Raw genomic sequence first — 17,138 nt, forward strand, 5'->3', positions numbered from 1 at the left:
TCAAGGCTGGCCTTTGACATTTGTAGGATGCAATTTGCTTTATGGCATCATGAAGTTTTTGTACAGTTAAGTTTTGTGAGAAAAACAGAACGAATATTCCACCTGCAGTGAAAAATTTCACCTGCAGTGAAGCATTTCCATGTTTCTGAATGCTGATATTAATAAAAGTTTAAAAATTAACACTAGTTAATTTAAATTAACACTAGTGAATTTTTTGAACTAGTGATAGCTGCCCTCCTGCCTTTCATTCCAGTGGACTCCCATGGATGAAGAAAAATGAAGATGTCTTAAGTAAACATGAATTTCTTTTTTTGACTTTTTTTGCTGCAGTCGACTTGTTGGAAAAGCCAATTCTTACAAACAAACAAACAGGCTCGAAGTTTAATACAGCCTTTTTTCTACAGCTTTTCTTCCTACACCCACCTTCCCTTTTTCAAGCTGAGTGTACCACAGTACCATTAAAAGCTTATGCTTTTGATCTCTGTGCAAATAAATGAGCTGAAACAAATAAAACCCAGTTCACAGGAGACTTCCAAGACATCTGGTGGAGTTATTTTTCTAAGTAATTAGACCAAATAGTGGCGTAATTCCAATATGAAAGGTACCTTCTTGCTTGGTATCCAGTTATTTCTTACAGCCATCAAAACAGCAGTAAGTCCTGCTTCTCTCCTTGCATATGACACAAACTCTATTGATTACCAGCCTTCCAAAATAGGAACAATCGTATTTTTGATCTATGCTGGTTTGTTACTGTAGTTTTCAAACCTCATTCTGCTATTGACTGAGGAAGGATGAGGCTCTTGGCTTCCTTTTTTTTTTTTCTTTATTTTCCTTGCTAACCTACTGTAGTCTTCCTCCATACAGGGACAATGGAACAGGCAGAAGAGGGTAATGGAATAACACCCAAGTGGTTGCTCTGGATCAACACACTTCTAAACCGTGCCTAGGTGTGCTTTCTGCTTCTTTCTTGCTGAAAGCTTATTAAAATTCTCCTATTTTTTTCTTGAATCTCCCCAGGAAGACATCATTCTAGGAACAACCCAACTGCTCTTTGGCAGTTTGGGGAAAAAGTGGTTCTCGGTCTGTGACTATGATACAGTGCAACCACTGAAATTTGTGATGCTGGGGAAGGGAACAGGGAGTAGACCTCGCTGAGAAAGTAATTGTATTTTGTTTGTGCATGGTCTCCTGGTTTATTGTTTCAAACTCGGGCTAGGTACTCTACAATCATGTTTTACTAACTGATCTAAATGCAGAAACCACCTCTGTGCTATGACAGCAAATGTTCAGTAAAGCCAGATACAGAATTCACAGCTGAATCAAAAGTGAATTAAAGTAGCTGCCATACGAAGTATCTGCTAGACTACAACAATGGGCTTGATATTAATGCCCTCCATCTCAGAACCTCCATGACATAATACAAACTCACCAGAGGTTTCATCTACTCTCTCGTCCACCACATGGTCCTTCTGATGAACCCATTCACTGTTGCACTTAAAATAGATCTGTGTGGCTGGGCTTGCCTTGCAGTACAAATTCACAGGCTTGTTCTTCACAATGTAAGCCTCTTCGGGTTCAATGAGGAAGTGGGGCAATGGCTCTGGAGGATCAGATGGAAAAGTTTCTGGAAGCTCATGAAAGAAATCATCATCTGTAGAAGAAAGGAAAAGAAAAAAGACAAATAAAACAACTAAAATTCAGCTGGCAAATACTTAAAAGCACTTTCTGAAAGTTTCAAAAGGAGCAGCTTCTTTAGAAAATGTTATCTTAGGAGCATTCCTAGACCAAGGCTTAAATGCACTGGTGTTTTCAGACTAGCAGAAATTATTCTTCGCATCCTGAGCTCTCTTTCCTCTGTGAGATGTGACAGGGATGTGCACATTCACATGTCTGGGAATGGTCCTTTGTTATCATCAGCAGCAATACCAGCAATAAAACATTATGTTAGCACTTGGGAGAGCTGCCTGCAAAACCGTAAAAAGAAATAATAGAAACTTTTGAAGGCTTCAAGGTCACACTTTCCACACACACTTATCTCACTGTTTAATCAAGTGCATGCACATAGCTAGCACCGGCTGAGGCTGGTATAAATAGGAAATGTGCCTTTCATTTCAGATCAGCAATTTGAAATCTGCTGTAAGGGCAAACAACTAAATGTAAGTTTGGTTTGTGCCTCTTTGTTCGTACCCTGACTCTCTTGCTAAGACTGCTGATGAAGGTACCAAGCTATGCTTTATTTAATTCCTTTGTGGCACACTGGTCTGTGCAGTCCTTACTATGGAGAGGAATCAGAGTTGGGACATGGTGCAAAGCAGCTGTGAGATGTTGACATTTTTAGCCAACACAGATGCATGCTATTGATGTAAGGAACCTCTGCACCTCTCTAGTGCTGCTGGTAATCAATAAAGTCAATGTAAGAAGTCTAGAGAAGGAGGAAAAGAATCCAGTGAACTGGAGGCAACCCTGAAAACACCTAACACACATACTTCCCTTCCTCTCTCCCTCCCTCTTCACAAATTCCCCTTTATATCCAACCCCTCTCCCCCTTTCTACAGAGGAAGTCTGCCACATCAGAAAGCACCAATTCAGCAGAGAAATAATCTTCTTCCATCCACCCCCCCCCCGCCATCAATGCACAAGAACATCCAAGAAGCTCCCAGTGGCAAAGCAGAGAGGGTCACCAACTACTGACACCACCAGTAGCAAGCTGACAGTCCTGAAGACCTTATTCAATCTCCCCCTTTCTGCCTCTAAAGCCGGTAATGTTATACAGTACTGGCCACTGCTGATGATCAATAAAACACTACAGAACACCAAACTAAAGATACTGTGGATGGCTGGCTATCTTCTCCCTGCCAGTATTCATGAAGATGAAATATCAGACAGCTACATCCCCCTACCCGAGACATGCCTGTGCAGGCTGTGTCCAGAATTACAAGGGGTATGAAAGGCTCTCCGTCCAGCTGCTGCTCTTCCAGGAAGAAAGAACAGGGACAGATGAAGAAGATGGGGGAAGAACTTAATAGGGTACCCATCCATGCAGCTACATGGAGGTAGACTGTACATCTTCATCAGTGATAGAAATACCTTACACAGGAAAAGATTTTTTTGAAACTTTTTCTGAAGAGAACATGCATTCGCCAACTTATTCATTTTTTTTTCCCTTCATATTGATTTAAAAATACTCCTGCCCTTTTGGATGTCTCATTCTACAAAGAGTAACAGGCCTGACTCATTACCACATCACTCCCTGAGAATTAGTAGAAGTGAACTGGTTCAATGATAGAATTTTTATCACTTTCCCATCATTTCTTTTTTTCTGCAGTTTCCTTTTCATTCTGCCCACACCAGCCTCCTTTTCTGCAATACCATTTCCTCTCCCCATTAGGTACTTCTTCCTTGCTCCACTTTGCTCCCCATTTTTTTCAAAAGACAAAGACAAGTTAAGGTAAGTTAATGGGAATTCACATTTTGTTTCATGACAACAAAACATGTTTGAGACAAAGCAAGAGGCTTTTCAGCGTTCCTCATACCCTTCTATCCATATCTCTCTCTCTTCACCACTCCCTCTGTCTCTCTCTCGCACATGCTGCTCCATAGACATCCACTACATAGAACCATTAGAGATGAATCATTTCCTCTGAATTGCCATAGGACGTATCTTTTTCTTCTGGTCATTTAATTGCAAATCAGTGAGCAGACAGATGGAAACTAACAAAGCACACATATGTTTCATAATTAAACAAGTATTGCTTCACTAATTTCTGGTGACTGGAAGAACAAATGCATTTATTCTCACCACTAGATTTCTGCACATTATCAATGACAATACTTACACTACCTGACCAATTAACTGCATCTTATCAAAGATGTAACTAGAAGGTCTAAAAGGAAGGTTTAGCAAGCTGCAGAGAAGAAAAAAGGTGGGATTTAAAATAATTTCTTTCATCAGCCTGGAGAACGTGTGTGGGCTTTGGCTTTTCTTCCTGAAGGTAACTGCTTCTGCAGTTTAAATACTGTTTTTATTTTAAAGTGGATTCACAGTACTGCCCAGTACAACCTAATCTCATGTTTTGATTGTGGTGATCGCTGTTTCTCTTCACCAGCCTGGCATCCTGCAGTCAGGTACAAACCAGTTTTGTTACAGGCTTGTTTCTATAATTCCACCTTACTCTTTTTAAGCAATAATAAAGCCTAGCTTTATTTTTCCATGTTCTTTCTCATTGCTATTGAGAGGCATCTGAACTGCTCTTAAATGTTAGGGACATAGACGGAAACCATTCACAAAGTGTCACACAAACAGAGCATGAAGAACCTGCCTTGACCCTAGAAACTGGCTTTTGAAATCTGCCCTTTTAGAATAAATATAAGATAGTAGCTAAGAAAGGTCTTTTTTTTTTTTTTTTTTTCAAACTGGAGTATGTTCATTCAATCCTTGCATTCGTACTGTTGCTTTCAGTAGCAACACTGGAGTGATTGCTTTTTATAGAGCAGATTCTCAAGAGAAGCATCCGGAATATGATCACAACTGGGTTTGGCAGAAAAACCCCAATCACACTGCAAAGTTAGTCCTACCTCCATTAGCATTCAGGGCCCCTCGCTCCTTCTATTCACTGCTGAAGGGTAACAGGAGGCTTAATCAGCCTGAGTGAATCACAGTGGGAAGTCACTTGGTGTTCCCTGCGTTCCCCAAAGAGATGTGATCGGCTGCCCAAGCACACCAGCCATCACCAACAGAAGTTGCAGGGTGGTTATTTACAGGTATACAGGGTGTGCAGCCATGGCTCCCTGTGCCAGGCTGTGGTATTCGCCTCTCAGGATGAGGATGGGTCGAGGAGAAAGAACCTTAAATCTCCCAATGATGGCCTGCCTATCACAACAGGCATGGCTGCAACATGGTTTAGGATGCTGATTTGGGGCAAGTTTTGAACCAACACACGTAGAATCGTAGAATCAACCAGGCTATAAAAGACCTTTAAGAGCATCAAGTCCAACCATTACCCCACGACTGCCAAGACCACCACTAAACCGTGTCACTGGGGGCCTCATCTATACATCTTGGATCCAAGTCTTGCATTTTGTTTTTTTAATTAGATTAATAGGCTGTTATGCTTCCACTGTAATGCTTGCAGGAGCATGTGAGCATAATTATAATGTCAGTGTAATTATAAACCACAATATTCTTAAAAAAAACCCCAACAAACCCACAGATATTTACCTCTGAAAATGACAACATAGGACATTCGACCACACTGAGACTTCTTGTAAATCTCTATAAAACAAACTTCTGGTACCACCAAAGCAATCTCATGAATCCATGTTTTGATGAGGCCATTGTTTCTAACAATCTAATAAATACTTAAATCAAGGTTTCTCCTGACCAGCTCTAGTTAAAGACAGGTCATTCTTCTGTCCATACAAAGACCAAACTCTGACTTTAGGCTTTTCACAGATGACTTTGTTACAACTGTGTGGTCTGCTGGGCCTTTTTCTGTAATGGATGGGGGTTGCCTCTCATTGTGCACTCCATCACTATACGAGGGTATAAATCTTGCCTGAGACTTTGATCTGAATCTTCCTGACAGTTATCACTGGTTATTAAAAATGTTCATCTCCCAGTGGTGTGACAAAGCAGCAAACTTTATAACTCTCTTATTTAACTCTCCTAAATAAACAGACATTTTTTCCTTCTGTCTGGAGGAAGAAAGCTATTTAAACCATTTGGGAGTGATCTGGGAGTGTAGATACAAACACTAAAAATTCACATACTTGATTTCCAATCATTATGCCAATACCATGTGCAGCAAGTTCCCCTTACAACCTTGATCAAACACAAATGCAAGGCACACATCGTTCTCTCCTGTTGTAACAAATCCCCTTCTGTGCTCAGTAACTTTGAGCTGCAAGTTTACTTCTGCAGCATGTCACATTCATCTTTATTTTCACATAATAAAGTGTACAGCCCATCTGTTGTTATTGACTGATTTATATTAGCAAGACAAAAGACCTGACTAATGGTACCATTAAACTAGTTTTACTCCCGCAATTCATTCATATTATAAAAATAAATTATAAAAAGGCATTTTAATCTATAAAATTAATTTAGAATCTTTTATTTTAGTTGCTGGCCCAAATACAGATATGCTCTTTTATTTACCTTCTGTAATATCTGACAACTACATATATTTTTTTAACCACAAGTCAAATGTAAAATCTATAGGAACAGGTGAAGTGTCACTGAAATCAGTATTGATAAAAGCTTGTATGGACTGTCACGCATAGGAATTGTAGTTTAATATTAGATCAGTTTTATTTTAAGGTAAAACAAACCTTTGCCTAAGCTAGGCAAAGATCTGATGTTAGGAAAGGTTTTGTTCTTTTCATGCATTTGTTTGTAGAACTGTACATATTATAGCTCTTCATGCATAACAAGTGAAAAAGGAGATTTTATGGTATACTTCCCTTTTTATGGACTAGTATCCCTGCTCTAATCTGTGGCAGGAAAATATTTTGCTCCGTACACCAATCTATTCATCTCTAGATCACTAGTTTTATTACTATATATCAAGCTTTAATTCTCATCAACCCAGCATATAACTCACTATATCTCTGAACTGTGAGACTTGAACTATTACTGCTTAGATCATAATATATTGGACCATTATCTCTTTGTGTAAGACCTGAAGCAAATTCTTCTCAAATGGAGTTTACTTCAGAATGATTCAAGAGCAATTTAAAATGAATGGCTGCAAAGCTAATTCCATTTGCATTTGGATGCCCATCACTCGGCAAGATCATTCCCCATGCACTGCAAGAAAGGCAGCTCCAGTTGACTGTATGGATGGGACTTCTGTTCAGGTTTTTTCCATGTTATGGTTAAAAAGCTTTCTAGAGCAACAAGTACTGTTTACTGTGAAATTAACAGCAGGTGCTAGCTCAGTAGAACAGCTTATCAGGATGGAGACAAGGGTCTGTATTACACTGCACACGTTTTCAGGAAAGGAAAATTGCTCAGCTGGAAGTCCTTTGGTCTCAGGGTTTTCTGTCCTCCTAGGAAGGGTATGCACTATCACAGTGCCACCAAATGGAAAGCAAGGAAGCAAAACATCCTGTATGCCACACAGCCCACCTCTACGTTATAGCCCCATAACACCGGTGGAGCTATGAATGCAAAATTAGGCCAAGCTTAATGAGAAATGGAAGAAAACAGGTTTTCTATTAATTACTACTGAGTAGTTCCCGTATCAGAGGGCCTTCTCACCCCCACCTCAGCCCTGAAGAACATGCAGGACATGGGCACAGCAAAGTGCAGCCCATGCCTTGAAGAAGAAAGCACATTTTCCTGCCCTGCCCTGCCCTGGATAAAAAGGAGGAAGAGGGTGGCTTTCTCAGCACTTGTTCTCTGTCACAGCTACCTCCAGCTGATTGCAAGGTAGGCATGCAATAAGGCAATCATATGTTATTCTTGAGCATCTCAAAAGTAGATGATTTCACCATCTAGCCCAGGAAGATTGCAAATTTATAACAGCATAGTATTTGGCCAGCTTGAAAGGCTGGGTGAATTCACTGCAGGGCTTTACACCCCTAAAGAGGAGGCTTGGTTTTGTGGCAGCCCACAAACCAGATGCTTGCTGAACCTTGCTGAACTCTTGTGAAAACAAGGTCAGGGGAAATTCAGACTCGAATTTACTGAGCACCCACAACATTAAATGCTCTTTTTGGCAGGGAAAGCAGAGTGCAGGAAAAGTCACAGAGTCTGAGAAAAGTCATAGAGAAATCAATAGGACATATAATGTTAATCTTTTTGGGGTGACTTCAGTATACAAACAAAATAAATAAAGACCATAAAGAGGAATGCACTTCCCCTGCACCTGCATAGCTCAGTGAAGACCCTCCTAGCACATCTCAGCTAAACAACACATCCCCAGGAGGTTAACCCAAGCTTTGCATGCACTTTGGAAACAAGGAACATATCCACCGAGTGCCTGTCTGTAGATCAGAAGGCTGCTGGCAAAAGCCTATCCCCCACGCCAAACACACGCTCGGCAAACAAAACCCAAACACATTCTTTCCTGTCCTCCTGCACCCCTACCAAAACTACAACGTCCACAGAGGCATGGAAATCAATATATGAGACACTGCCAGCCACAGGCACCAACCTGAAGCCCTTTCAAAAATCGAATTGATGCGATTCTTATATAAGAAATACTGGATTTTTGGTTCAACTAAAGAGTCAAGGAAGAAAGTTTCCATTATTCAATGACAGGTCTACATGGAACACCCTGAGAAGGTAGGCTATGAAATGTCTAATACACTAATAGTATTCATTATGCCTGTTCTACCCCAACTAGCTTTTTCCAGAAAGCTTGAAAGGGCTGAAGGGGAGAAAAAACTGCCATGCTTTTCCTTGCAACAGCAGTGCATGGCCTGGCATTAGACAAGGTGCCTGCTAAGACTGGGAGCTGTGGTTCCAAAGCAGGAATGCTTCATTGGCAGCACCATGCTCAGCAGGTACCTCTCGTCTTGTGCACTCCTTTCCATGCTCCTACCTCATGTGAATGCTGCACAGTCAGATATAGAGGAAGATAAAAGAGAAAACAGTTACCACTTGGCCAGGGCCAATGCGGCCACTGTGCAACTGTGTTACCTACAAGCAGTCAGCTTGTGCTCCATATCCCCTGCTTCGATAGCACCATTTTCCCTTCTCTCAGGTCAATGCTTGGAATGTATTTTGCCTGGCTTACCCTGATAAACTGCACTGCTCGTAATCAGCAATTAATTCAGCTGGAGTCAGATCTAATTTGCATCATATTAAGCCAAAGAAGAATCAGGTCTAGATGAGGAAAACACTGACTGTGCCAGTATAAAGCAGCTTGCAAGTTATATATTACTGTCTGGGAAAAAAAACATCTTCTCCTAGTTTGTTTACCTCATAATTATAATTAAAGTTTCTGCTTCTCTTGAGGTTAATGGCAGTTTTATGATCAATCAGATCAGAGGAAAACTAAAGACAAAACATGCGTCCTCAAAACAACTCCCACAGTCGTCTGCAGGGGAGAGAGGTTTCTTTATACACCCCATTGCTAATCAAAGACAAAAATTGCAGGTATATAAACAGACATGACATTTAAGGTTCTACATCCAGAACTTTACCACTGCCCTGAGACAAACTGTTAGACCACCAGCTGCTGCCTAAACATGCAAGAGATGGTACAGATACTAGTTGCCACTGGACTTGGTGTAGGAAAAGGCCAGAATATGGTAAGATCTCAAGAAATGCAACAAAATTATTCTCTGTTGTATATAAAAAGCGCCAAGCTGTTCTCTGGGCAATGAGGTTTATGCTAATTGCTGTTAGTATAAGAAATCTAATCCAGTGATTTGAAAGTGCTATTTATAATGAGGGTGCCTAACCATATAAATGCATACAACACGATGGAGGCAAATCATTGGGGATCAGGCTGATTTATGAGCATTAACAGTGTGAAATGTCAAGTGAAGACACAAAGGCCCTGTTTCTTTGCTGCCCTGTCTTGTGTGCCAGCAGCCAGCATCCCTCTTTACAACACTTTCATTAATTCTCAGCTACTATAAGGTTGGCTCGGTTACTGTGCCATGGGTATCACAAGTATAGCACCTGAAAATAAAACAAGAGGGTTTGTACAAACAGCAAATCACATCGGTGACATCTCTTGGAAATTATTATCCTGTGGATGATTTCTCTCTTTGTCCTGTTGCTTTCTCTTTCTACTTCCAGGGTTGTCAAGCACTAGAACAGGCTGCCCTGTGAGAGAAGTGGCTGAGTTGCCATCCTTGGAGGTATTTAAAAGACATGTAGATGTGGCACTTAGGGACATGGTTTAGTGGTGGACTTGGCTGAATTAATGGTTGGACATGATGATCTTAAAGGTCTTTTCCAACCTAGACAATTAAGTGATTCTGTGATTTGTTTAAAACTAGCAAAATATTCATGCTTTGAAACAAAAACATAAAAGCAAAAGTGGGTTTCAGGCTGTCTCTGAAACTTAATCTCTTTTACTCTGTCATATAACAAAACCACAGAGAATAACATGCGAGTGTTACTTTGCCAAGCACACACACTGTATTCGTTAAGTGTGAGCTCTAGGCATTTAGTCTGATTAGAGAATGAACACAACTCCTGTTAGACACGGTTTGCTGGTAGTGTTCTAACAGTCTGGCTGCATGTTATTGTTAGTCCTGTTTTCTCTGATACTAATACAATGTACGAACAGTGGAGAAACTTCCAGTGTCAGACCATGAGTCCTGCCTGTAAAACTGAAATGTATTTTTCCTTTTGGATTCTAGCTTGTGATGGGTCTGCATGATGGCATGAGATCACCTCCTTTGCCTGCAAAGCAAAGTCTAATTCAAAACATTTCTGCCCCAGCTACCATTAGTAGTCATAATGGTTGACATGGGGTCAAAAAATTATTAAACCTCTGAGGAGCATCACTTCCTCTCCAGTGTTAGGCTTCACTTTCTTTTGACACATTAGTCCTAAAGCAGCTCCAGGCTCTTGACCCCTCCTTTAACCCTGATAACTAATTAAAGATGGACAAGGCTTAGGCTAAAATACTTTGTGTTAAACCTATTCATTCTCAAGTCCCCTTCGGGCACTCTTTGTCACACTGGACAGAGCCTGTTGTATATACATGAACATGAAAGTAGGTGCCTGTTACAATAATATGAAAAGTCTTTTTACAAGACCTAACTTAACCTTTGTGGTTAGATGGTAGGATGCATTTTACAGCACAGAAAATACACTCTCAACACCTATCAGAAACAAGTTTCCTGGGTATAGTCCAAAGCATACTGTTCAGGAAAAATCCAAGGATAATTAATTCTGTATCTATTTTTAGAATCAGAAGTTCAGATTCAGGTTCCTCATCTGACTGCTACATCAACAGTCCAAATGCAGTGTCCCAAATGCAATGAACAAATGAAGAATTGAGCCTACCTTTTCTCATGCAAGGATTTCTTAAGGCTTTATCATATACTAGAAGCAACAACAGAGCTCAGGCTGCAGAGTCATCCACTGTGGGCAGATGGATTTTAGGGCCAGCGGTAAATCATATTACACAGCACAAGTTGGTTTAATATAGATAAATCTGTGTGCAACCTATTGTTGATGGCTCAGGCACAATGAAAGGAGTCCCATACTGCTAGCTTGAGAAAGGATCTGTAACTGAACATGGTACTTTGCAAACATTTTCTTAGTGTTTTATGTTGTTTCACATTAATAATTGAGCTTGCTTCTTGCGTCATTATGTTAGGATTAAAATGTCAATCCTTTGGTTCTAGCAAGAATTGCTATTTTTCTTCTTACTTTTCCCATTATTAAAATTGCTGCAGAGCTCTGCTCACAGATTTCTAAAGCTTTCAATGCAAGCATCTTTCTCAGCAAAGAGTGATGATCCCACATCTTGTAATTAATAGAACTGAGATTTAGTGGGATGCCATGGATCCTGATTTCATGAGCTATCTGAAGTGTACAGTTAATCTAGTTACTGCAGTCACTCCATACCTGAAAAACACAGGACACTTGCCTATACCTAATATAATATCTCAGTTGTATGGCCACCTGGTTAAGGCACTGAGCTGAGACCCAAGTGATAGATATTTTTGTGTGACCTTGGGGTAATCTACTCTCTCAGGTTCAGAGTCCCATCCGCAAAATGGAGGTAGCAGACTAATAGGCAGCACTCTCATTTGAACTGAGTAAACAACTCAGTACTCCTATAGTCCCTTCAAAATTTTTTCCAAAATACCTGTCAGCATCATTTATTAAACAGCCAACAACTGTTACAGAAAGGACCACAAACAAATCTATGTTTATGAAATAATCAGGGAACAAAGTCTGGTTATCTTGGAACTGACGCAAGTTTTGCTGCTTGTCTTCCTCTGTATTAACGGAGCAGTTGAGGAGCAGGATTTGGAGCAGCAGCCTGATGCTGGGTGCTCTGAAGGACCCTCTCCACAGGCTAGGGGCAAACTGGTAAGACTGCTGTCCAGAGACTAACATTAGTCCTCATGAATATCTACCTACTCACTACTTTTTCCATGGACCTTAATGAGATTATTATTTGCCTGGTGCTAGTTACCTAATTTCATCCACAGCCAATTTTTCAAGAACCATAAATTATTTTGTATGAGGTTGATTTATCCCAGCAGAAGTCCAAATTGAATTAGAAATCCATTAGCTAAATTCTAAGCTGGAGCTTCTGGGGAGATAGGGAAAGGGAGGGGGCAACCTGGGAATGTGAGCACCAGATGTGGAAAAGGGGAAAAATATCCTTAAAAGAAGTAGAAAAGGAATAAAAAAGATAAATGTCTTCTTATTGAATTAAACACCCAGGTATTCAGGAAGCCAGATGGAAGAACACAGATTATTGCCTAGGATCAGAAATATGATTCAGATATTTATTTATTTATTTAGACTAGCAATTGGTTTTGTAAATACATGAGACTTTTTAAGCAGATGAAAAGCACTGGACCGCTTCAGTATCACAGTTGCATTCCTGAAAATAACAGATTGTGTGTACCATATATATTAATAAAGCTAATAATAAGGTACCAAATCTTAGTACCAAATAATGAAATATATTCCTCCCTCTGAAGGAAAATTAAAGCAAGAAAGGCTTATTTACTTTGGAAACATGCAGGATGATTTAATCAGCTATCATCCTCCATGCAGAGCCTGCTTATTTGAGGAGACACATGGACAATGTACCTCTTTAAGCACACATTTATTTACAGCAGAGCACATCCTCTCCTCTTGCCACTCTAGCCCACCATTAGTAGACTCAGCAAATGAAGGATGGTGGAAGGAGAATGCAGCTGGTTCATTGACATTAACACCCACCCTATTGTTTTCTAAAGCTGGAACCTATGATGGACAGATCCCAAGGCCCACATAAGGAAACGAAGTACAGTCCCTCTCACGTGAGTTACAGAAGCAGACTACACTCACACAGTTATTTCAGGAGTCCATGAATGGTCTGAAGTATTTAGTTACAGACTGGGAATTTCCCCCTGCAGTGATTAATTTCATTCATACTTTCCAGATTTTCATTCACTTTTTCACAGGTTTCCAAAGTCTTGCTGATTTCTTATTCCCAAACTTTGTAACAATTAAATAAATAAATAAATCTTAAAATTCAAAGAGCATCCTGAGACAGCAGGGTCCTGACTTTGTTTTACCTGCAACTCAACCTTTAGCCCAAGTGCTTGTGAAGTATTATTCTCTCCATCACGAAGAGAACCCAAGATAGCTCAAATAGAAGTTATTGAGACCTGATAACAAATGTGCAGTGCCTATGGGAAGCTCCGACATGTGCCATCAGACTTCTTCTAGATCCTTCCATGTAAAACTCCAGTACCAGCAAAGAGCATGGTTATCTCTCCTAGCCACCAACCTACCCTTTATCTCCAAATCTTTTAAAGTTCATTCCATGGTCACTAGCAGGAAGAACAAGGGAAGAAAAGGAAAATGAAACCTTCTGAATACTCAGGAATCACAGTTACAATTGGCAATGGTAATTAAAGTGGAGAAATCTCCAGAAAATGCTGAGAACAGATCCAGCACTGATGTTTTGTGGAAAGATGTGCTGATGTTCAAAGACTGGCAGCTGAAGTTTAACTCCTGAATCCATCACACACTGACTTACTTCCCTTCCTTAACTATGAATAGTTTCTTGTCTGCCACATCCATTTTTAATGTGAGGTTCCCATGGGGAATGATACCTCTTAATATGCCAAAAGAAAATGCTGCTGGAATGGGGGCTTCAGATGCTGAGAAGCAAAAGCCTTGCTACCAAGTTACATTGTTGTTTCTCAATGGCGCTGTGAATTGGTTTGAACTAAGTCAAAAGCACTCTGAAACTGGAACTATAGGCCAGATAATAACAGTATAGTGTTTCAGTAGCTGAAAGCACATAGGCAGAAACAGAGCAAAAAGTGACTTGAAGTGTTTCTAGCTTGACCGCCTCTAGCAGCAGGGCTAGGAAACGTTGAGAGATCTACCTGTGTCTTGTAGATACCACAGGGGTTAACAGACTGTGTAGCACACAGGATGATACCACTTAGCCAGGGTTAAGCTTTCCCTTAGATGTGCACTACCTGTATTTGGACACATAGTCATTTATACCTCCCTCGTGTCTAAAGAAAGTGGTATCGTTCAATAACACCTCACATTATTCCAAGAAATCACATTTCTCTGTATCTCACTCTAGTCCAAGCCCATAAATCTTTGAGCCCTCCACTCCCTGCACAAGTAACTCTGCTGCCTGTGCCAGAGCCCTTGCCCTAACCAGAAGCAAATAGACTCCTTTGGTTCTGATTTTTAAAGTACAGACCTGCACTCAAAAAGTCAGCACAGCAGTGTTAATGAATCAAACCAAAACATAAAGCAGCACTGTAGAGGAACTATAGAAAAACAATTTGCAAGATTTGCTTAATGTGTTTGGTATTGCTGTATCGTATTTATTTACTCAGCACTCCTTAGCAGGTCAGCTTGAAGCTGGGGAGCAATGAATCAGTGCTCTAATCTCCCTCCCTATCATCCCCAGCCTTTCTGAGGAAACCAATATCTAGCCCCAGCTGAATCTATTGAGGCCTGATCATAAACACTGTCACTAGAGAAACACAGACCTACTCTGACAGATTCAAGCATGAAACATATGTATTTCAATCCTATTTTCTAATTTCTCATATCTGACCTTCTTCATCCCTTTTCCTGGGTCTTCTGTCCTATCTTTTACTCCCCATTTTTATCCTCCTCTTTCTTGCCTCTAGGCTCTCTACCCCCTTTTAATTTCACGCCCCTCCCATCCTTTTTTCCTCATGTTCAGCAAACTCAGCTGGTCAGGAATCTCCCTGTGTCGTTACAAATGGATGAAGATTAATAGCCAAGAAGGGGAGACAGAGGATAACTGAGGACAGAAATCTTGCAAAAGCCAACATCAAACCAAAACAGTTGTACTTACTCTTATAACTCTCAGAATAATTAACTACAGATTACTCATTCATGCAAAATCCATCCATCCATGTAACAGCAATAATATTCCAATATTTAAATAAAGCAAGAGGTAATCCTGCTTTATTTTCGTGTTTAACTAGAGACTACAGTTTAAAGTGGTTCTCTGGTTAGTATGAACAGCTTTTTTTCTGCTTTTCATTTGGCAAAATTAGCTTGAATAGCACAAGTTCATTTTGACATTAGGTAGCCTCACTCGGTAGGTTTCTAATTTGTGATCAGCAGAGCACAGTGGTATTAAATTAAACATCTGTAAATATACGGTAGAAGGTCACATCATGTGATTGTACAAGGTTTGGGGCAGAAAGGGTAGAAAACACATAAATTAACTATTAGCCATAGTATGCAAGGGTTTTACACCAAAAGGTAATTTGCAATGGCTTCATTTCATTCTCTAAGCTACATTTCCTTTTAAGTGGCAAAATCCCAGCACATGAGCAAATTAATATCTAAATCGAAGCAGCAGCTGTTCATTTGGGTAATAATTGTATGCAAGAAACCTCAGAAGCTTATTGCTAATACCTAAAGCAAGGGGTGTGTTTTGGTTGGATTCCCACTGTACTCGGAGCTGATGCCAAAATGCATTACAGCACAGCTGAAAACAGGTATTGTACGAGCAAGACAGTCAGCATTTTGCCTTGGGAGTCTGGGCTGTAGCTTCCTGTTAATGAACAAAATCTCTGTTAGCTGAGCTGCTTCTTTCCCTAGTCCAACTCTGCTGTTTGGTAACATGTAGTACACTGTCACCCTATCAACACAGCACTTCCCACCACTGTAAATTAACCTGAATTAGTCTCCCCCCAAGAAAAAGAAGAAAAACAACACTAATACTACTATATAATTAACTATTACGTTAATCTCTGGCAAGATGCTGAAGTTAGACTGCTCTGCACGATTTAGTCACAGCTGGAGGTAGTTTTTGAGTGACTTGTTCTCTTCAGGATCCTTGTTCCCATGTAGAACAGTCTAGGCTTTGGCCAGGTGAGCAGAAACCCAAACAGTTTGGAAGTTGAGTGGGAAAGGACTATTTTACACATAAGCCAGGCAGCAAATAGGCCAGGATACTGGGGACACACTCTAATGTATCACACACACTTCAGTGATAAATTACCATCCAGTTTCTTCACTGCCTCCCCCACAGCAGCTTCTTTCAAGTCCTGAGGATTCCCCCATAGTACCCCTCAAACCCTGTGACCTTCAGGCTTGGAGACGAGATGTCCTGTGTCATCCCCACTTGCCACAACCACCACTACTACCTGCCCCCAATGACTGCAGCACCTCCTGACTTCATATTCCCCCATCCTGCTACTCTGAGGTGGAAAAATGTCATTACCCCAAGAATATGCTTAATATATGCAAAGGTAATCTTGGACGCAGGAGAAGGACTAGGCAGCAGCATAGAACAAGTTGCTGTACATGACAGTTCATTTCTGGATAGCTAAGGAGATTAATGCCTTCACCTGCTGCTCGTGCATTACTGTCCCCAGCCATACAGAGATGAAACGCTGTCATGTACAGCAACATGCTTTTCACTGCTCAAGCAGAGCAAACTCATGCAGTGACTGCTCTCTTGAACCCCACGCCACGGTGCAGAATGTTTAATTAAGGAAAGCATGAATATGAAGCATGCTTTGTATTTAAATAATGTTCTGTAAATGCTACAGCCCCAAACAACTTGAGGAAAAGTATGAAAAATGGTGCAGCCATAAACTGTCTTAGCACAGATCACAGCAGTCAGCTATAAAACCAGTCTTCTCTATCTTTGTTAAATGAATAACAAAGAATATCACTCAAATCCTTCTTCATATTTGTCCCACTTTCTCTGTATTACTGCCCTTACCATTTGCCATTTCTAGTATCTCCTTACAAACCTGAAAATAATGGTTCCCCAGGTAATTTTTTTTTTTTAATTTGCATTTGTATCATGAATAAACACTAGAAAAAATGCTAGGCTGTTTGCTTTAACACCCAGAAACACACACATTGAGGAGTTCCTGCAAGTGCACAGTAATCCTGCCCTCCTGCCAGAGAACTTGCCCATTTCCCCCCCCAACAGTGATCTCGTGCACCTTGGAGACAAAGA

The 17,138-nt window shown here is 40.5% G+C and overlaps 1 protein-coding gene across 2 annotated transcripts in view; it reads right to left on the minus strand.

The window, feature by feature from the left end:
- Positions 1 to 17,138, minus strand: part of UNC5C (unc-5 netrin receptor C) — a gene marked incomplete at both ends in the record, with an annotated part of 250,220 nt that overhangs the window by 85,895 nt on the left and 147,187 nt on the right. For both annotated transcript variants that reach the window (XM_080614327.1, XM_080614326.1), the window contains one exon: positions 1,430 to 1,651. In XM_080614327.1, the coding sequence (XP_080470453.1) occupies positions 1,430 to 1,651 (222 nt within the window). The remainder of the gene's footprint in view (positions 1 to 1,429; positions 1,652 to 17,138) is intronic.

The sequence above is a fragment of the Psittacula echo genome, assembly GCF_963264785.1.
Source record: "Psittacula echo genome assembly, chromosome: 1".
In the NCBI taxonomy this organism is placed as follows: Eukaryota; Metazoa; Chordata; class Aves; order Psittaciformes; family Psittacidae; genus Psittacula; species Psittacula echo.